At 46.0% G+C, this 21,577-nt stretch overlaps 1 protein-coding gene across 1 annotated transcript in view; it reads right to left on the reverse strand.

Annotated features, from left to right (window-relative positions):
• The window catches only part of agrn (agrin), a 281,668-nt gene that overhangs the window by 39,188 nt on the left and 220,903 nt on the right, over positions 1-21,577 (reverse strand). The window contains exons 13-21 of the mRNA XM_030054836.1: positions 19,000-19,119; positions 18,059-18,223; positions 15,986-16,129; positions 14,910-15,034; positions 14,171-14,276; positions 9,122-9,321; positions 8,872-9,067; positions 5,849-5,974; positions 1,003-1,130 (exon numbers count right to left, since the gene is read on the reverse strand). Of these exons, the coding sequence (XP_029910696.1) occupies positions 1,003-1,130; positions 5,849-5,974; positions 8,872-9,067; positions 9,122-9,321; positions 14,171-14,276; positions 14,910-15,034; positions 15,986-16,129; positions 18,059-18,223; positions 19,000-19,119 (1,310 nt within the window). The remainder of the gene's footprint in view (positions 1-1,002; positions 1,131-5,848; positions 5,975-8,871; positions 9,068-9,121; positions 9,322-14,170; positions 14,277-14,909; positions 15,035-15,985; positions 16,130-18,058; positions 18,224-18,999; positions 19,120-21,577) is intronic.

Here is a 21,577-nt window from a genome sequence, read left to right on the forward strand (position 1 = left end):
TGCATGAGATGCTACTTTTTTTTTTTTTTGATGTTGCTCAAGTGCGGAAAGCTACATTATTGACGAGCTCATTCTTTTTGAAGGTTCTTTTTGAAATCTGGGGATTTTCTGCAAGCAAAACATTATGCCTATGCTCTTAAAACTGCCCCATACACACTGTTATCAACAGTATATATGGGCTCCACTGTCCAGAGGAAAATGAAGTTTTTACAAGACTTACAGGGCAAAAGAGTGCAAAGTTCTCATCAAAATATCTTCAAATCATCAAAATATCACAATCTTGTCTTTCATTTCTTTTTGGAGTGTGGGCCCTGTGAAATCTATTACCAATTTCAGCATCCATCCCTGTTGAACTTCGACAATGATCTCTTAGACACTGGGGCAGGTCACCAAAGTGGTATTGGATCACTTCTTTCTGTTTCAAACTAGGGATTGATAACATGGTGAGTTATCAAAAATCAGATATTGTTCAGTTATAATGGTGTTCTACCTCTGATATGATGGAGGTTGCTCCCCGATAAAGCATCTGAAAGAAAAGCCAATATGTCTTTTCTCTCAGATGTCTGAGCAAAGAAATCATTTTAGTATGGGAGGATTCTCCTAAACTGTTTGCAAAACCTCCAGTGAAGCCTGCTTCACCCTGCTAACCCACCTGAAAGACTTTCTTTAGACTGGCTTTCAGCAGAGAGCTTCCCGTGATGGTCTAAATGCTCTTTCAGAAGCTTTTCCACCTTGATAAGAATAACATGGGGGAAACACTGACTCATTGTAAATTAAATGGTTTGAGTGAAGCTCTGTGGCACAAAATACTCACTTTCACCTGCTTTTACTGAAAAATATCAAAAGCCTGCATTTTCAAATATCTATTCTTAACACTATTTTGGCACTGAAGGAATCAAACAGTCTGACGAAATGCCATATGAATGCAATACAGCCGTTGGGCAGCAGAATTTGCATCATCCCGTGGCTTGCATGTGGTCCTCGAGCTCCCGCGATACTTACAGCGCTCTCTATGCTGCGGGCCGTTTCTCCAAACAGTTCCGACTTGGGATCCTCCATCTCGGGGGTGTAGAAAACCTCCTGGCCCTCCACCTGGTCCAATAGCAGGAAGCCGCTGAACTTTGTGGTTGCTGGACAGAAAAAGGGGGTTGATGTAAGAGGAGGGAGTGTGCATGATATATAGAACCGGTTAGAATACCAAAGCGGTTCCAGAAACGCACAGCAAAGTTTCCTCTACCACCCACTGATCGTTTTGGAGTAGTGCCAGTCTTGGGTTAGTGATGGAGTTTGTGTTTGTGTGTGTTTGACGAGGAGGGGGAGGGAGAGGTTAGTGTGTTTGCTATTGATTGCTTGGGTTCGGCAGGTTGGCGTGGTCATGGGGGTTCAGCCTTTAAGTTTGGCTTTAAAGGGAAGAAGTGGCGGTGGTGGAAACTGTGGATTGTGGGATATGGGAGGAGACGGAGCGTGGAGAAGGAAGGAAAGAGGAGAGGAAGGGAGAGGAAAGGCGGAAAAACAGGCCAGGTTTTACCAGACCGAGATTCGTCCCAAAAGTTGGCTGAGGCGTGGAGAGCTGAGTGGAAAGACGACAAGTTAGACATAAACACAAAAGATATAGAAACAACAACACACACAAACACACACACATAGAGGAACAAACAACACACAGCTTATAGACAATCTCAAAAGTGCCTTTTTCAGCAAAGAGAGAGAGAGAGAGAGAGAGAGAGAGAGAAAGAGAGAGACTCCCTGTGCGACCTTGGGGGTTATGTTGTCCAACATCTATCAACTCCCTATATGGTCTCGTCGCACCGCCACCAGAGAAGAGGGGGCTTGAAATAAAGCTGAAAGTGGAGGAGGTCTATGTGTATGTGTGTCTGCGTGTGTGTGCGTGCGTGTGTGTGTGCGCACACGCAAGCGGAGGAGAGCGGAGGAGAGAGTGCAGGAGAGAGTGCAGGAGCGAGTGAGGCGCTGATGCCGGGGTTTCATGCCGCTCGTAATCAGCTGAACAAATTGCCCAAATCAATCATGGTCGCCCCTGCCTGGGCAACGCCGGGGAAAAAGGGAAGAGCACTTGTATGATTATCGTGAAAGATAGCCGTAATTGTCTCCTTAATGCCGCCAGACCGGTGACTGACACAGGCTGGTTAAAATTGCATGAAAAGGACGGCCAGCGCCAGCGCCAGCACTCTCCCTCCGTCCCCTCTCGTTTTTACAGTACTTTCACGGGCGACGCACATCGATTCCGATCTGACGGGGGCCATAAAATAGCAGCAAATGGGTGAAGTTTGGCCGATAACAAGAGGGAGGGGAAAAAGAAAGAGAAGGGGAGCGAGATAGATCAGACTTTTAATCTGCAAAGAAGACAAACATCAGAGAGGGTGATTTTCCAGCCCACTGCCGTGACGGACATAAAAAGAGAAAAAAGGGAAAGACAGAGAGAGATAGAGGGAGACGAGGGGAGGGACACGGGGCTATTTGACTATCAGATCCTATTGAACTGTAAAATGTAATGGATTTGTCAGACTTCCACTGGCATATGGAAGAGTTTACAGTAGCTGGAGCTCAGTGTGCCATTAACTTTCACTTAAGCATTCACTGGCCATTATCTTTGATGCCATGTGAACAGTATTACCTCATTTAAATGTAACATATGGCAAGTGGACAGTCTGCAATGATTTTTTTTTTTTTTTTTTTTTTTTTCTTACAATACTCTCAGCTATGTTGCACTGAGGCTATGTTTGGCCCCTCGTTTTAATTCACACTCGCCAAGGTCTGACTCCAGCTGTCAAGTTTTACAACAGCACACAAACACAAAACAATCTGCAGCAGAGTTTTATACACCTGCTGGGGTGCAGCAAACTCTGCAACCTTGAGTCACTTAACTGATTGGTGTCTAAATAAAAGTGAAGATTCAAAACGGCAAGTAACCAGCATTAGCTCCCACTCTCCTGAGACAGGATGGCACCTTGTCAATAAGACGGAAAGCAGCATGAGTTGGCGCCAGTGGCTGGTCTAGTATGAGGGACATGTCATTTCCATTCTAATGAACGGAGGATCAACTAAGCCTTTCTCGGGAGATATAGAGCCAGTGTATCGATTAGCCGATTGCGCTGCCTCCTTTAATTGGTAACACTTCAGCTGAATGAAGTATCGATTGGTGTTGTGGCGTCATTGTTCGGCTGACATAAACATTTACAGGCAACAGTGGATTTGTTGCAACTGTTATCTTACAGCAAACAACCTATTCCAACAGGACATTGTTAATTGTTTTCGCATGCTTCTGCCTTTGCGAGTACACAGTTGAGCTCTGCGCTGTCAAATCATACCTGGACTAGATACTGAATTCCACATTTCAGCCATGAAATTTGGCCGACAAATTCTGTGTGCAGAGAATCTAGCTTATGAAATAAATATGTGGCGCAGCGCTGGGGAAGGTCAAAGTTGGTGTTACAACCTCAGAACACACTGTGGATTGTATGGTAGTGAACTCCGCTGCTTTACTGGGAGGCTTTGGGGCCCTCAACATGCCAACCTATGTGCTCATCTGTGACCACGGGTCTTTGTAGTCACAAGCTGGGGCTCCCAAGGGGACCCAGAGAGAATCCCTCCCTTCAGAGTCAGTCAGGTTTACACTGCTCTGCTCAGGGACAAACAGAGAGGAGAATTGGATGGAGGGATGGAGGGAGAGAGATAGGGAGAGAGAGAGAGAGAAGCAAAGGGCAGAGAGAAACCCTTTATCATTATGAACCAACTCTGGCACAAGGCACTGATTGCTACAACAGGGCTCGTCGGCCCCTGGTAGTCTCTTGACTCGCGCGAGTCCTGAGAGAAATGAACTGATGCAAGACTGGATTGAGCTAGAAGAGGAGCGTGAGATATGGCACAAGGGGGGGAGATAAAGAACAGAGGGACCAGCCGATAAAGAAAAGACCGTAGAGGCGGGACAAATAAAGGTAAAGGTGGTAGATTAGCAAAAAAGGAGAGAAGGCGGTGCAGACAGACGGAGGAATAAACACATTAAGGTTTATTCATAAAACTCAGCGTGGTAGCCCTGAAACGTGAAGCTGCGTCTTGTATGGAGAGAACGACAAAAATTTGTCAGATTAATATCGCCCAGCTTTCTGACAAGGGTGCATACCTGGTAGAACACAAATTAAAACCTACAAACCGTGAGGATCCACTTGGCATATACCCAATACACCAAGCAGCACTTATTTCAATAAATTGTCAACTTTGATCAGATAGTTCACCCATTTTGAAATATGTGAAAATATTGCACCTCCCCCAGCTGTTCTGTAGGACAGTAGTGGTGCTCTCTTCCTCTCATTGTTACTGAGTGCTGGATACTGACTGATGCTCCAAATGCTAACTGTTAGCCTCCTGCAACTCAGGTGGACTTCCCCCCAGCTAACACTCTTAAACATAACCGCCTTCACCCACTCATAGAAGGTTTAACATCAGTGTTACTTGCTGAAACTGAAACGCACATATGATTAGTAGGATAGTTTTGCTCAAATTACAATTTAAAACTGTATTTTTCACACCCAGAAAGACCCGGTAACTTCTGCAGGTCCATCGTTTCTTTGTTACACTGAACACATGTACAACTGTTGGAGGACAAAAAAAACAAACAAATAATAACTACTCTGCTGGGTACTAAAATACAGCTGACACACACACGTTTTTCTGTTGATATGGGTTTTTTGTTGTTTTTAATTTCAGGCAGTAAAATTCTGCTATACATCATAAAAGTGAAACTTTGTTCCACATTGATTCAAAATAGGTGAACTACCCCTTTTAAATTGGTTATCCTCACATCCCTCCACCATACATTGGTGGCGGGTTGTAGGGAGTTAGGAGAGGGAATGTAAACCAATTCTAAAAGTTTGCTGAAAAAAAAAAAAATGCTACCAGCTATCTTGTTGTCGCCGTTTTATAAACGAGGCAGTTGTTAAGTTGCCAGATTTGGAGAGGTGATGAACGCATCGGGCCTACAGCAGAGAAAGAGCGATATTAACGCCTGAGAGGGTCTCAAGTGATTTCTAATTCATAAACACAGGATTACCCGGGTCAATTTTTCCCATTTCACTGTTTGTGTTTTTGTTTTTCTGCCACCTGCCAATATGATCATTTACATATGGGGAGGGTGATTCATGAATACAGGCGGCAGCAGAAAAAAATGCCACCTGCTCCTCTGTTGTTTTAGGCAGATGGCACGCTACCACTATTCCTGAAGAGAACAGTAAATATGAAACATTACTGTAATGATTCGCAGTGTTTCAACAAATTAGGTTTAGGTTGTCGTAGGGCATCTGGGCGTCAATGGTGTCTTGAAGAATCAGAGAAAACTTTCCGCTGTTATTAAAATAAGGAGCTGGCAGGCTTTCTTTGGATGCCCATGTTTTCAATGCTGTTGTAGTAATGGGCAATGCATAGGATAAGTATTAAATATTAATGCACTTAATAAGCATAATCATTTTACTGTCTGCAGCTGAGACTATGGTAACGGAAATGGCTTTTTAATATTGATTGATTATTTTTGAAGTTTTTACACATCAAAACTGTATTACTGCTGTGTTTCAAGAATAGTGTTTATAAAAGGAGTAGTTTAGGACAGTAAACAGAGGGAAGGGAAAAGAGATGAGCGAGACACACATATTCTCTACGGACTCATTGTGCATGCATGACAATAATGTATTCATGTAAGTAATTAGCAATGATCTCAGCGCTCTGGCTCCCTTTAATGCACAGAAAAGAGTCAAAGTGGAGAAACGTCGGCATAACACTTGGCAGTGAAGAGTAAAAACAGAAGACGGAGCGTGTTTATGTTGGGGAAGTTTCCACTTACTGGGGCAGTTGGCGCCCTCTGGGGTGCTGGACGCCGTCTTGCCATCGGGGCAGCAGCCGAAGGGCGTGTTGTCGCAGGATGACCTGTCCTCGGCCGTGGGCAGGGTGGTGGTTACCACCGTGGGACCTGGGGGTGATATAGAAGGGGCTCATAATAATTCATGAAGCTTCATAAAATTCATAAATTCATACTACCTTATCTCAGACACCCAGAGGAGAGTTACTTTCTTCGCTCGGACTTGGACTTTTGAGGCTCTGAGGACAGGCGGTATTTCTAAGGTCAAACCCAACAACTTCCTCTGTTTTCCTTCAACTTCCTCCTGTTTATTCACTCCCCCCCTGCCATGGCCTGCTGATGGGCGCTTAAGATGCCAATACACACATCTGTCAGGTGTGATTATGTAGCGTTTTTTCATGGTACGCGCACCTGGAGCTCATTTTGTCAGACCGAGAACACATAATTGGCACATATTACCGCTCATGTCGCACACAGAGCGCTTTCAGTGATGAGGGGCCGCGATAGCTGCAGAAATGTCCACTGCTGATTGGCCGACTGTTATCTTCAAAGCGTTCCAGAAGAGGTGGGGGAGGTTGTCTTCGCGCGCGTCACGCTCACTGTATATCTGGTTATCTTGAGTTATTTCTCAAGAAATAAAAGTGGCTGCTCTCACTCTCTCTCTCGAGGCCTACGGTGGTGAAGGATGGAGGCGCCTGACAGCAACGGAGGTCCAGCCTTTATAACCATAATATGGGAAAAGGAGGTGGAGGGGGGGGTGAAACTTGGGGGGGGGCTGAGGCGGCGGTGTTTATGGCCGCGAGGAGATTAGAAATAATCACGGAGGCAAACAACTACAGGCTAAACAAGTCGTAAAAGGCGTCAGACAGGTGCACAGGATGTCCTCCTCAAGGACTCGCGGTCAACGATGGCGAGAGGAGTGAGGAAAGACAACGGAGGTCGCCGGCTGGGTGGGGGGTGGGGGGTGGACGAGGGCAGCAGTTGGGGGGGGGGGGACTGAGGTTTATAGGGCATCTGCTGGTCCGCAGTTGCAGATTTACAGGCGCCGGGGCTGAAGAGGAGAGCAGTGGTGGAGGGGAAGAGGGCAATACACTGCAGCACAGGCATCCTGGATTGCTCCGCTGGGAGCCGTGAGGGCTGTCAAATAAATACACTCAAAGGCGCTCACACACACACTATACACACACACATATATATACTGACAGTAACACCCACCAACACAGATAAGGGCAGACTATACTGTAGATATAAAAACATACATAGGTATGCGCACCATCTCCTGACCTGATCACATTTATACACTCTGGATGCCGATATGTGCTCGAGGAATTCAACACGCACCATGACATGACCAAAGATAGATAAGGGCAAAACACACACTTATATAAACCAAGATAAGACTCCAGTGTACATACAAAACGCACCCAAAATCTTCTCACACACCCAGAAACTGTTTAGTGCACTCAGACTTAACACTGACACACTCACAAACTGATAGCCACACTAGGGCTTCAGCAAACACACTATGTAAAAAAAAAAAACACAGAACACATCTGGACATGCTTGATTACACATTCGTACACACACACACACACACACACACACACACACGCACACAGCCACAAGACACTGGGTCTCCTTGGCAAGACGGGATACATGCTCCTCGCGTCACCGAGCACTCTGGTCGGCTTCTGACAAGAGAATAAATCTGAGGCTCGGGGACAAGAAACAAGCAGGGAGGAGGAGGAAGAGGAGGAGGAGGAGGAGGAGGAAGTGGAAGAGCACGCTGGGGCCGCGCTGTTCCATCAATCCCATCCCGTTCCTGCAAGCGGTCAGGCGGTAGCAGGGTCACGGAGCTTTGGAGGAGATGGAAAACAATACCCAAAAAATAAATAAATAAATACATTTGGACAGGCTCTGTCCTCCTTTACTGTCCAAGTGGAAGGGGAGGGGGGGGGTTTGGCTGAAATAAGATTCGAGACAAGTCATGTGACAAGGTAAGTGACCCCCTCCCCACCCCCACCAGTCTGTCAAGTCAAGCTCCAGAGATCGCCAGACGCGGGCCAGCAGTTTCATCTGCGCCGCTCCGAGAGTGTATTTTACAGAGCCTGGTTTTGTTTTGCTGCTTTCCGAGAGGGAGCGCGCCGCCGGAATTCCAAAGAGAGGCACACGGGTGATGTGGCAACAGTCAACCCCCACAAATAGATTCCTTTCTTTCTTAAATTGAGATATACATCTTATGTGACTAGAAATGACACTTAACAAACTCTTTTTTTTTTTTTTTTTTCACCTTGTCTACGATTGAGATATTTATAGTATAGGTGTAGAACACAGAAATTGAATGGAGTAGGCTGGATGTTGCTCTGGTGGCCATGGTCATTTGTTGGGTACAGAATAAATAAAATAAAATCTCACATCAGGCTAGCGTGACATCAGCAGCATTGTGCTTCTCCTTTTAGCTCCTCCAGTCGACAAACCTCGTGGTTCAGCATCAACAAACATACCTTTTAATTCATATAACTTGTAGTACAGCCCAAATTTCGTGGAGAAAAGTGTTAACTACAAACAGCTAATGGACACCGGCTGAAACCTCGCACTTCAGTGAACTGGAAACTTGCCACAAGTCAGTTGATATGGTGCCATGGCAACGGTACACGTAAAAATGGCCACCAGTTCGGCCATCCTGGTATGTTGATTTGAATGGGTGAGGCCATTCTACTCCATTCAAGTTTTGTGGTGTAGACATTGCTCCTAAACACTGCACACACACACACACACACACACACACACATACATACACACACACACACCCCTCTACTCTAATTTCCATTAAACAGATGATGGCATGAATGTGTTATGGTATAGCAATGCCAAATAATCAAAACCCATGAGCTGGCACCATGCCCGGTAAGCAGTGTGTTCAACACCTTTTGCTTTCAGCATCCAACACCCCTCCTCCCCCCCCAACAAAGCATCATGGGTAATGAAGTGAAATAGCAGGGATTTACCGATGGGCTCCCCTTCTCCGCTGGAGTCCCCCATGGCACCGCTACCTCTCTCCCGCTCCTCCTCCTCCTCTTCGTCCCCGCTGGGCTCGCCGCTGCCCGACTCCTCAAAGGTGGCCATGGCGGAGGGGCCGGGGCTGCTGTGGCGGTGGGGGGAGGCGGCGGTGGTGGTGGTGGTGGTGGGCTGGGGTGGCTGAGGCTTGGTGTGGATGGGGTGGCTGTGGTGGTGCTGCTGTTTGTGGTGGCGGGTGGGGGTGGGGGAGGAGGAGGAGGAGGTGGTGGTGACCCGGGGCCGCTCGGTGGTCGGCGGGTCCATCTCGACGGTCCGTGGAGGCGGAATGCCCTCGACCAGGTTGGTGGGGAAGGGGGTGGTGAAGGTGACGGCTGCAGCTGGGTTGGGGGTGGTGGTGAGGGGGTTGGGGGTGGGTCGGTCAGCCGGCACGGAGATGGTTTCTGGTGGAGGGAAGGGGAGGAAGCAAGGAATGGATGAATGACTTAAGCAAAGATGGAAATGTTGGATTTTCCTTCACCTACAGCTACAGTACAGCCCCTGTGTAAAATGCCTATCTCACCAAAAAGGAACCAATAGATTTGCTAACACATCACCAAGCCATGTGATCCTTCAAACGTCTGACAATAAAATGCATTTACTGAGTTGATTGATATCATGATATATGACTATAATGTGTTTTGTTTTGTTTATGGTTTTTGGTTTTAAAGCCTGCCTTACAAGAAAGGGCAATTTCTGAACAAATTAGACTGTCATAGGTTTTTTATTATTTGCCTTGACCTGCTTGGTCATCACGTCCACATTATTGATGACTGATTATCAAAAACAGCTTGTGTGTAAGTATGCTATGGAGCATCTACAGTAATCCCAGCAATATCAATATTGAAGTACTCAGGTCAAAAATATTGTGATATTTGATTATGTTCGCCCAGCCCTGTATTAAATCAATTATTTTTTTAAAATCCTAACCTTTACCCTGATTCTTTGCATTATTACCGAACTGCATTGTAAAGGAGACCAGAACATTGATATATGGCATATTAACACACACACAAACACACACACACAAGAGCCAGGAGGGTTTCCTGATTAAATGAGTGAGATGTCAGGAATCTTTATTTGGTAGAGCATAAGAGATGGAAGTGTTGCTGTCCATATGTAGAGCCAATATGGAATAAGTCGAGGGATGACACACAGTATTCACAGTTATACTGTGCACTGGAACGTGATACTGCCTACAGATGAGTTGTGCGTCCGGGACAGCGTTTTACTACTGCGGTCACACTGTGGTGCGACTGGATACTACCACTGTGTACTGTATGTGCATGCCTGTATGCATAGGGCATGTGTATTTGTGTGTACAATATTCATGTCTGTGTGTGTTTGTGTACTGTGCCAATGCTTATGAATTATAAATCCATATTCAAATGCTGCCCTCCTGTAGCAAAGCTTTAATCACCAACAGCCAGCGCCTCTGGTGATGAATGATTGATAGAAATGGGGCAAAAAAGCAGGCTTTAACTCCGGCTTCAAAGACAGCAGACTGCTGCTTGCAGAGAGCACAAGCATCCGTCAGTGCCACCACAACACGCTGCTGTCAACACACACACACACGCATACACACATACACACAAACAGCAAAGAAGACTCTAAATGAGAGAGAGAGAGAGAGAGAGAGAGAGAGAGAGAAAGACAGAGAGAAACAGAGACAGAGAGAGAGAGAGGGGGAACGTGGCTCTCTGCAGCGAGACCATCATTACCGATGCAAAAAGCTCTGGTGCAAAAGGACAAACCATCTGTGATAAAAGAATGATAAATAGGACAAAAACTCCTGAGGGGGAGAACTGACTTGGCAGGGAGACGCTACGTAAGTGAGCGCCTCAGATTGTGCCGAGGCAAGCAGGCGTGACAATACTGTCGTTCTTACTTTACCCACGTCCCTTGAGTGTCTATGTGTGTTAGCATGTGTGGGTGAAATGAATAGAAACTGAAGACGAAAAAGAAGAAAAAAATAACTATAAGAAATAACTATACTGCAGATTTGCGCCTCATTAGAATTCGGCTAACATTATGTGTAATACTTAATTGCGCAGTAATAATCGCCCATTTGATCGGCAATTATACGCTGAGGTGTGAAATGTGATACCTTGACAAACCCCCACCACTGCCACCACCAGATGCTCAGCGGGAGAGGAGGCAGAAAGCCTGGGAGAGATACAGGATGTCAGCTTAAAGCCCAGCTGATACATATAGAGAGCCAGAGTGGAGTGCATGCAAGCAGCGATGCTATCACCACGAATGGTGGCTTGCTTTGCCTTTCCTCTTGGCTACACCTGTCAGTCAGGTGCCAAGCTTAGCGTCGGGCAGCCTGCACCCTGGGATCTGGGTAATGTGTGTGTGTGTGTGTGTGTGGATGTTGAGCATCGAGCTCCGTGACACAGAGTAGGGAAAGAAAAAACACACATCTGAGGGAGGAAAGAGGCACTGGTGGCACGGTGAGTTCGGCTGATGCTTCCCTTAATCAGGTTTAACACTCCATTTGCCTTTTTTCCTTTTTTTTCCCTCCCTGCAGAGCATTGGGCAGTAATATTACTGGGTTGAGGGGGAGAGAGAGAAAAAAAATCATTGTCATCTTGGCTTGTCTCAGCTATGTAGATACCTCTGAAAGGTGGTTATTAAGATTGTTTGTGGTGTCAGCCATGCTCAGTGGGGAGGAGGAGGAATCTGATATAGAAGATTGGAGGGAAAAGAGACAGGGAGAAGGCAACTGCAAAGCGAGGAGGAAGAAAATGAGGGAGAAAAAGCTGCGACATGGAAAGGAAGGGGGGTTAAAACAAGCTAACAGAGGGAGAAGACGGCAAGGTAAAAAGGGGAGACAGAGAGTGAATAATGAGGGAAATTCGGAGGACAAGGAGGAGAGATGGCGAAGGCAAGAGAACCCTGACTAATACGCGGGCGGAGGGGCTGCCGCTACCATATGCTGCCATTCGCTGCCAATTTGCCGCAAACCTACAGGTGATAACACCATATGGGGAAGGCAGGTCATTGCCAACTTTCTGGCCGTTTCCACCCCCAGCACCAGAATTTGCTCACTCGTCCAAATGCCCTCCCTCCAGTGCTTTGTACAGTAGCTCTTGCATTTTCGCTGGTTTTCTCAGATATCGCTTCATCTCGCTGAGACACAGGGGCTGGAGGCAGCAAAACGACTCCCTTGTGTGTGTGGAAGTGTGTGACGCCGCCGCTCTGTCCTCTAGCGATGCGGCTTCAGAGAGCGCCGGGTAACATCAGAGTTAGCCGCAAGTTCTCTGTCAGAAGCAGAGGCATTTGGAGTTTCTTCTGCCGGCTGATTGTGAATTTTTCTTGCCCGGGTTGTAAGCGCTGGCATGTGCAGACACAGTCACACAGTGGTGGAGTAAAGAGTTGCATCGGATCAAAGATGGCTTCACGCCTTGATGTATGAGAAGATCAATATTCACTCATTTGTGTGAGCCCTTGGCATTGCTCTCTTGTCTGAGCACACAGCAGCTCAGTAAGCATTAGCATGCCATGGTGTTGAGGCTGGGCGTCTGGAAGCGCTGCGTGTAAACAGCAGGAGGGAGGACAGGGAGGACTGCGGCGTGGTGAGGGGCGGAGGCAGAGCAAATGCTAATTCGCACCCAGCCACACGTGAAATGAGCTCGAGATCTAACCCCCGAGCCGACAGCAGCGGTGGAGCAGCTACCCGCGGTGCGACCGCATCCGGGAAAAGAAATTAAAAGATCCTCTGTGGCTGTCGGAGGGCCCGAGTGTTTGCCTGTCTGCTCCTCCCCTGAGGCTTCGATAGAGAAAGAAGTCACTGCTAGGCGTCTTCCTGCCTTCTGTGTGTAGCAATGCTAGGTAAGGGATTACACACAACCCACATCTCTATTGCCAGGCAACAGAGGAATGTGAAACTAGACTGGCTTCTCATTTGCTGGTAACCCACGGCACTGAATTTGTAATTACCAGATGTTCAGGGCCATATCAAAGCTTCATCAATCTCTTACTGAGCGAGTTTGTCTCTATACCTGCAACTACAAGTCAACAGAAAACATTTCAAGATCCTTGCCCTTTGATGGACATGACCTAGTTTCAATTTGGCAAAGCATGCTCTTGCGTCCGTCGATGATGATGAGGACAACTGTTTCTCCAGTGACATGATCACTCACCTCGTCCGTGCCACTAAATGATGAGGTGAGCGAACGTTTTTCCACCAGAAAATGCAAGGCACCTGGCAATGGCTCATGGCCAAAACCGCACAGCTGGCACTGCCCGCCCATGCTGTGCATGCCGGCGGCGTCTCGCAACCCCGTTGTGACGCAAGCTGGCAGTCGGCGCGACAACTTCGCTGTACATGAAAGCCATGGCCTTGGCACTTTTCCCAGCGCCTATTACACCAATCCTACCAATGTCCATCAGCATCTGTACCAACGGGGCAAGCGCTGTACCTTTTCTCACAGTGCACTTGTACTATACGTCCCGTACAATACTGAAACAGCGTAGTGCTCCCAACAGCTTAAAGCTGCGAAGGGACTAACGCGTTTCCCAACAGAGAGGTTTGAAGATGAAGCAAAATTCCGACAGGGGGGCGAGATATCAAAGAGGGGAGTGTCACTCCTATCTTTGTGGATTGCACGGCTCAGGCTCCAGTCAAACTGCAGGGCTCTATCTGTAGGCAAGCATCTGCCAGCCCTTGTTTCGCTTAAAACATTCTCTCTCTCTCTCTCACTCTTCACTGCTGTCATGCATGGTTTTGCTCTCACTCATGCTGACACCTGGCTGTCCACAGGCAGAGGAACAGAGCCGGAGCTGCTCCATGTGCTCTGTGGAATGAGCTGGATATTTGCGATCTAGACAAACTGTGACCACGGAGCTTGAGAAAGCACAATATTACAAGCACAGGAAAACAGAACAGCTGAAAAGACACTTTTCTGACAACTCATTACCTATGATTTTGACTGCACTCATCCATTCATCACAACATATTTGTAGAAATAAAAAATACTAGGATTTGCTACCTCTTCTGTCGTGTCCTAAGTTTTTGCCTTATTCTGAAACAGAAAATTTAAGCTACATTTTCCCGCCACAGTGTCTTTACTTTAGAACAGATGGAGACAGTGGACGCAAGAGACAGAGCGATAGATAGAAAGAAAAACAGAGGTGGGGGGAAGCCCTCAAAGCCCACCGGCATTACTCATTATCTTTCAATAGGGGCCTGACAACAGCTGGCCATCTGTGCGATGGGTGATGTATGAAGGTTTTGACGGGACTCACCTGTGCACTGGCCAAAGTGTTGCACGGTTATGTCCTTGTCCTGCCTACAGGCTATGGTCCTCAGCTGGCACTGGTCAGCGTAGGTCACCCCATCTGAGCCACACACCTGCTCCGCAACGACAAAGATGGAGAGAGGGGAGATATGAGCACATGCTGACTCTCCGCAGGACGATGTCGCCATGAAACACCGTCTCCCAACTTTTCTGGAGTGCGCTGCGTTTCCAGATTGCAACTAAGTAACAGTGTAGCCACACAGGACGTGGTGTATTTGCACAGTCACAACTCTCCACAAAACTGCTCACTTCTGGGCGTGTCAAAGGGGATGATGTGTGATATGTCTTAATAATATGATATTGCTGGTTATAATACCGAGCTTGTCATTCTGGATCATTGGAGATGGAGAGGGGTTGTTGCTGTTGAGACAGACATGAATGCCAGAAAAGAATAATTATTAACTCTTCCTCAAAAGCCATCTTGGCACTTTGTCAGCCATAGCAATGCAGTAAAAATGTGACAAGGGAAGAGGGAAATATGTCTTGAGTTCAGCAAATGGCGTGCATTTGCATAAAGTTAACCAAATTTCAACTTTTGGCCTCGCGTTGTGTGCCAGTTCGCCTTGCAAGCTATCCCACCATTCTCTGCGGAGCAATTTGCTCACCATATCGCGTCCTGTGTGGCTATGCCATAAGAGATAGAGCAAATAATTTATTTTCTAACTGCAACCACTTGAAAGACCCACCTTGGTCTTGTTTTTCTCATCACAATCAGATGAAGGGCACTCGCAGTGGGCTTGGCCATTGACCATGATGCAGGTAGCTCCAAAACTGCATTCTAGCTCGTCACATGAAGTTGGGGCTTCAGGACCTGTGGAAGAATTGAGTTTCTTTGTTAACACTAGTCCCATGGTACATCTTTCAACCTGTGTAAAATTGCATGTTCAATGTATTTTGGCTGTGCATCTTTTCACAGATCTCCCCTGAGTTCCCCAAAGCAGCGTTTGAAGCCTTGAAGCTGCTGCAGCAGGGGGTGAGGCCAGGGAGCCTACCTGAACCTCCTCCCAGGCGCTGAGTGTGGGGTCTTTGCATTGTTGTGGCATCACAGAAGCTTAGCCCCCCCCCTTGCTTCCTGCTGTCATGTGCTACCACCCCTCAATACGTTGTCTTTTCATCCGGCAGGGTGTGTGGCGGCATGCCCTACCACTGTGCTGGGACTATTGGCTTCATTAAGCACTTGACTTCCAGTCGATACCTGATGGTGCATCTTAATGAAAGAGCGGCAGGCTATCGCAGCAGGAACTAACCTTTCCTTCAGCTGCCTTTTTTGCATGTGAAATTACTGGGCTTGTGTTTTTATGATTCACCAAACTAATCGATGGTCCTTAGCCTTTCGGCCATATATCTACACACATTTTAAATACTGTCATTATGCAGCCCAAAGGCAGTGCTTTAAAGCAAGCAGTTACAGGCTGTATGGGGAACAGAAAGTAGAGAATGAAGTATAGGAAATAAAATATCAGTGGGTGAACACAGCACATGTTGTGCACATAGCATTTCTACACTTCATTGTTCTCCTAATCAGTATCGATTAACAACTCCCGTGACTGGCCTGCAGACACTTCCTGCCGCTCATAGCAGTGGATTCGCCAATAAAGCAGATGGATGAGAAAAGTAGATAGAGAAGGAACAAGCTGCCGTGAGGCTGATCCATGGATCAGACCAGTGGGAGAGCAGCAAGTTAGAAAGAAAGAGAGAGGCGACTGTGTTTGTGTGTCACTATGCTCTACCAGTTGCCTTGGTGCTCCTCCTCCTTTCCTACCTTTGTCGCAGCCGCTCATGCCCATCTTGCTACCGTCTGGACACACGTTGCACTTCATGCCTTTCACTCCTGTCTTGCAGGAGCACAGGCCCGACATCTGCTCGCAGTCGTCCCGAACTGAGCCCACCGCGTCGCAGTTACATGCTGCCCATGGAGGGAATGGAGGAATGGGTGGGTAACAGATTGAGAAAAAAGAGAAAGATTGATGGAGAGGAAAAAGGTTGATGAGGGACAGGAAAAGGGATGAGAGGAGGGTAAATATTTTCTTGGTATACAAGGGGAAGTACTGCACACACAGGGCAAGTTAGCAACAACTTTAGCCTCTGACCCTTTCATGATGTACATCTCCGTGTCAGAAACATGGGTTAGAAACAGGTCAGCACAAGGCCAGCCAGACCCCTGGGGCAGGAGAGGATGAGGAGGAGGGGCGGCTGGAAGGTGGGGAGAGGTGGGGAGGCAAGAAAAACTCGAGAAAACAACCGCGGGGAAGGACATCAACCCCATCATGCTCCTGGAATCAATGGCGTGTGTTTTTTTCCCCCCCTCTCCTGCTGAACTTTATATTGGCATGTGGTGTGCTGTTTGCCTGTCTGTGGGTAAACCTTGTTAAGTTCAGGCCACGGGTGAAGCACCTGCAGGCTTCCTGCTGCTGACTGAAAATGCTCTGTGGATCTGGGAGCACATGGCCTCCGATCACTCAGCGGTAGGATACGAGCTGGTCACCATATTGTATTACGGCACTACAAACAAGGGGCCCTGACCCTGGACTGCACCTGAATACAAATTGGTCAAAGCTGTACTTAGTAAATGCATTTTTCACCGTCAAAAAATGCTTTTTTTCAGATTTGACAGCCTAAACACTGTTATCAAATATCTATGGTACATTGGCTCCAGTAAATCTACTTTTCACTGTCTGCAGTCACTTTTCATTTACCAACCGCAAAAGGGGCACATAGAAGAAACTGTTACAGCTTTGAAGTTACATAAAAAATCACAGATATGTGTAGGGTGGAAATGCACAACATGTATATCACTGTTGTCCGATGAAAACCATGTATGTCCAGCATGTCAGCTTCTCAGAAAAAGAAAAACAGTGTTGTTGTTGGCTTTTTATCCCAGCTTATCTGCAGTAATTAGCTTTGAAAAGCTTCATATCCCCAAGGGTTGTAGAACTATCTTAACCCATAGACCAGCAAGTACAAAAATCCTCAAATTAAGTCAAAACATGAAAATCACTGAAATTGGAGATAGATTGGACAGTGATGAAACATCCAGTGATGAGTACTACAAGTTACTGTCTCAATTTCAGCAACAATATTACAACTTCACCTCTGGCTTCAAAAGTAAGGCTGTCATCTTTTACTGCCACTGCCTAAATATTACTGCAGTAAAATTATCCAAAAACTGTATTGTGTTCAATCCCCTGATTTGTTTCCTGGTTATTCCTTTTAATTTGATTTTTGAGCAACACAATTGCAAGGATTTTGGAAATCATTGCTGCTTGGTTTCTTGTTCATTCACAGGAGAATGAATTAAATAATTCAGATGTTTTAAAAGTAAGAATGGTTGCAATCAAGCATTTTGGAGATTGTAATATATATATACATATATATATATGAATCACAAGTATGACTATGCAATAACTGAAAAAAAAAAAAACTATCACAATATCTTTTATTAAAAACCTTGATATTGATATTGTGACTATATTGGAGGCATGAGTATTGGTGCCTTCATGAAGTATTTACACACAAGATTTTTGATCATTAGTAATGTGAATATGATGACAGCAGGTAGAGACAAATAGAACAGTCTGATAAGTTCAGAAAACTGCATTTCTTTACTGTAATGCAGCTTTTAAAACCAAGAAACGGCAGCAAACATGCCATATCCTGATATTTCAATATCCAAAATCCCAGACAATATTCAGACTTGTTTCATAATGTCAATGTAATATTGATGTATCCCCAAGTGCTAATCACAAGTAGTGTAACAAATAGTTAATACATTACATATAGTCCAAGGCCACGTACAGTGCAGCTAGACAGAAATGAAACGGAAATGATTTCTTACGTGTGCAGCCACTCATGTTTTCGGTCACTATGCCACGGAAGTTCCAGAAGCCTGGCTCGCACCGGTCGCATTTCTGTCCACCGACGCCGGGCTTACAGGAGCACTGACCCGTGGTCGGGTCGCATGTCCCCTTGTAGGACCCATAGGCATTACACTGACAGGTACCTAAAGGCAACAGGACAACAAGGACATCAGACAGTTTTGACTACCACTGATAGAAATGGAGTCAGACTGCAGTCAGTGGTGCAAAATTCCTGTTGTGTGTCAATATATCAGTGTTCTCTGATATATTCTCTGATTGTGCTATACAGCGCTTTACTGAGTCATGTAGTGATAAACAAAAAGGTGGATAGGGTATAACATCACAAAAAAAAAAAAAAAACAGACATCAGTTATAATTTCAGAAGATGGCTAATTTGTGCATTTTTCATTTGAAAGAACCTATAGTCTTGTAATTTACAACAGATTGATGCTATTTACTATGATGTGTTCTCTAAAGTTAACATAATAAAGATTTATGGTGGGCTAAAAGCTTGGTTAAACTTTTTCATAAACAAAAAATGGTGCATAAACTGGGCTTGTGTGAGTTTCCCCTTCACCACCTCTAGATATACGTATTCCTAAGTCTACCCTCCCGTTTCCCATGCGGAAAGTTTCTCTCTGTCAGCACGCTATCATTAGTCAAGATCATCAGATGAAGAGATTTTTCTGTGGACACCGCACAACATCATCATAATTGTTCCTTGGATTAGGATGAAACGTTTTCCACTTTGTGACTACGGAGCTGTAATTGCAGTCAAGGACAATAAGCTCCATATGCTGAAAATGCACAACGTTATCTACGACTTGTTTTTTTTTTTTTTTTTTTTTAAGTGCATGCACAACAAACTTGGCTGGGCTCAGAGGTGAGGGGTCAAAGAGGCAGGGAGAACACCACTCACTGGGGCATCCGGCAAGTCCCACGCCCAGGGCAGCCGTCTCGTTGTCGTTGCAGCAGCCGTACACAGACAGACTGCAGTGTTGTATCGCTGTCACGTCAGGAGGAGATGTGGCTGAAATCGCTGATGAGGTACGAACAAAAGGGGAGGGGAGAGGGGAGATGGCAGAAAGAGAGAAAGAGAGGAACACCAACATTTGAGTGATTATGAGGGCTCAGCAGAGGGGAATTAGACAACACAATCTCTGAGCAACATGCAACTTTTAGCCAACAATGAGATTGGCTTGAGGGGCAGAGGTGGAGAGGCTGGCAGCCGGCTTCAAGATAACAATTCTATTTGCTACTTTCCCTACAATGACTAAAAATCAGGGGGAAAATGATGCTATTACCTCCAGTGAAAACAAACAATGGCGTTGCTGGTGAATTTGCAGCAGCTGACATTTACCACCTACTAGGAGGCATGTTCTCTTCATTTGTTCTTGTCTAATATTACGGAATTGCGCTGCCGCCCTACAACCTCGAAAAAAAACAAGCATGCTCGCTGCATAATGTGAAGAAATGTGCCAAGCTGTTTCTGCCTGCGCACAGCCCGAGTAGAGTTGCTTTGTCTAAGGGGTGCGCTCGTCTTCAAACTGGTGTGACAGTTCTGAATAGAGAAGTGTATTCAACAAAATAAAAACAAATGTGTTTCCAAACCTGGCACTCCTCCAGAAAAGAGGGGAGACACAAAATAAAAAAAATAAAGTAAAATAAAAAATACAGCAGGGGATGTGGGGGTTGTGTAATGGCCAAGGCAAAGATATCATCGTTCAAACTCTCTCCAAGCTTTGGAGCAAAAAGCAAAATGCTCGCCAGTTGTAGAGATGGAAAAGCTGAAATTTTTCCCTCTCTTTCGCCTCTCGATCTCTTTTTCTTGTGTTGCTCATTTGGAGTTTGGAGGCTGTAGATACAGGGGCCATAAATCACACTGTTACTGGTGTGGATATGAGCCACAGCCTAATGTTGATGACTCGGCTCGCTCTTTTTCCAGTGCTTTCCCACTCCAGAGATGGGCTTTGGACACAGTTCATTTAACTTGCCACTTTCCACCGCTCCATTCAGCTATCTGTACTGAGCCTATTAGGACAAGGAGAACTTTTAATTTCATATGTTCTTCTACCCTTCAAGGGTTTTTCCTCTTCAGTGGTCATTGCCCGGTACAATGCAGCTCGTTCTGACGTGCAATATTACTCTCACATTTTCAAGGTCTGCTGCTGCAGTTTGTCTGCTTAGCTGGTGCTTTATATTCCTGCAAAGACAGATCTGCAAGTGTCTGTTTGTGTATTAAACCAATAGGTTTTTCAGAGCTCTTCAGATTTTAGTGGAATCACTGACCCAGATTTCAGACTGCAGACAGCTGTAAAAGATGACTGGAAATTCTTTGAGAGGCAAACTTTTCACAAGTGCACACAGCAGCTGACAGCCTTAACAACACATACAAAAAGAGTGACGTGTTTAATCTGAAAACAAAGTTGCTTTTATGTTCAACTGGTCAAAGCTGGTGTGCTTGCCTAAGTTTGAAGGAGTTGAGGTCAAATGAAGTTTTTCCTTTCATAGCTAATGTGGAGGGCAATGAAATTCCCAAAGATCTGAGTTTTTCCATTAGCCAATAGGAAAGGAGAGCCCAAAGCTCTCGTACCCATAGAGGACTCTTCAAAAAAGGATTGATTATCCATGGATGGTGGAGAAGTGTGACAGTCAGTGCCCAAGGAGGCCAGCTTAGGAAGGGGGAGAATCTGCAGGGATGCGAGTGTGACAACACGGTACAGCTCCCTCTTTCTCACTCTCTCGTCTTCAACTCTCTCCATCCCCTCTCCCTTTCAGAGCCTCGGGGAATCAAACCGGCTGGAATGATCACACAGAATCCCTTATGTGCCTTTTGCTCTGCTCCCTGGCCTCTGCTAGCACAGGAGCAAAGGCTCTTCATTTAACATAGGCATGAAAAGGAACATGGCTAGCCTTTGCTGCTCGGCCACTTATCTGGCATCCGTTGTGGCTGAATAAACAGCACTGACATACATGTACGAAGACGGTTTTTATATTAAAGCAATTGCGAGGGGCGCAGTTGTAGCCTGAGGGTAGAGAGGCAAGCTTGTGATCAGAAGGTCGTCGGCTGAGATCGTCAGACTGGCTGGGAGAATCATTATTGTGTTCCACTCACTCTATACATGCCATCCATGTTCCTTGGAGAAAAGCCTCCACAGCATCAGAAAAGCTGCTCGCATGCCAACTCTAAAGGACTGGTCAGCTTCAAGGTATGAATTTACAACTTGTTTGAGTATTTCTGAAAAACTGTGTTCAACCATACTTTTGAAAACTTTTATACACATGTGCCTAGTGACGAGTGCACGAGAATGATTTTTGTCTCAAATGACTGTTTATAACTGTTATTTCCTGTTATCATCCAGAAAGATCAGGAAACGTCTGCACTGCCTGTATCACTCCATGTCAGAGGAGCAGCAGCCACCACAGAGAAACAAGGAGATTGATTGTGTTTGCTAGCATTTGTTGTCTTCATTGAACACAAGGACGCATGCTGGAGG

The sequence above is a fragment of the Myripristis murdjan genome, chromosome 7 (genome assembly GCF_902150065.1).
Source record: "Myripristis murdjan chromosome 7, fMyrMur1.1, whole genome shotgun sequence".
In the NCBI taxonomy this organism is placed as follows: Eukaryota; Metazoa; Chordata; class Actinopteri; order Holocentriformes; family Holocentridae; genus Myripristis; species Myripristis murdjan.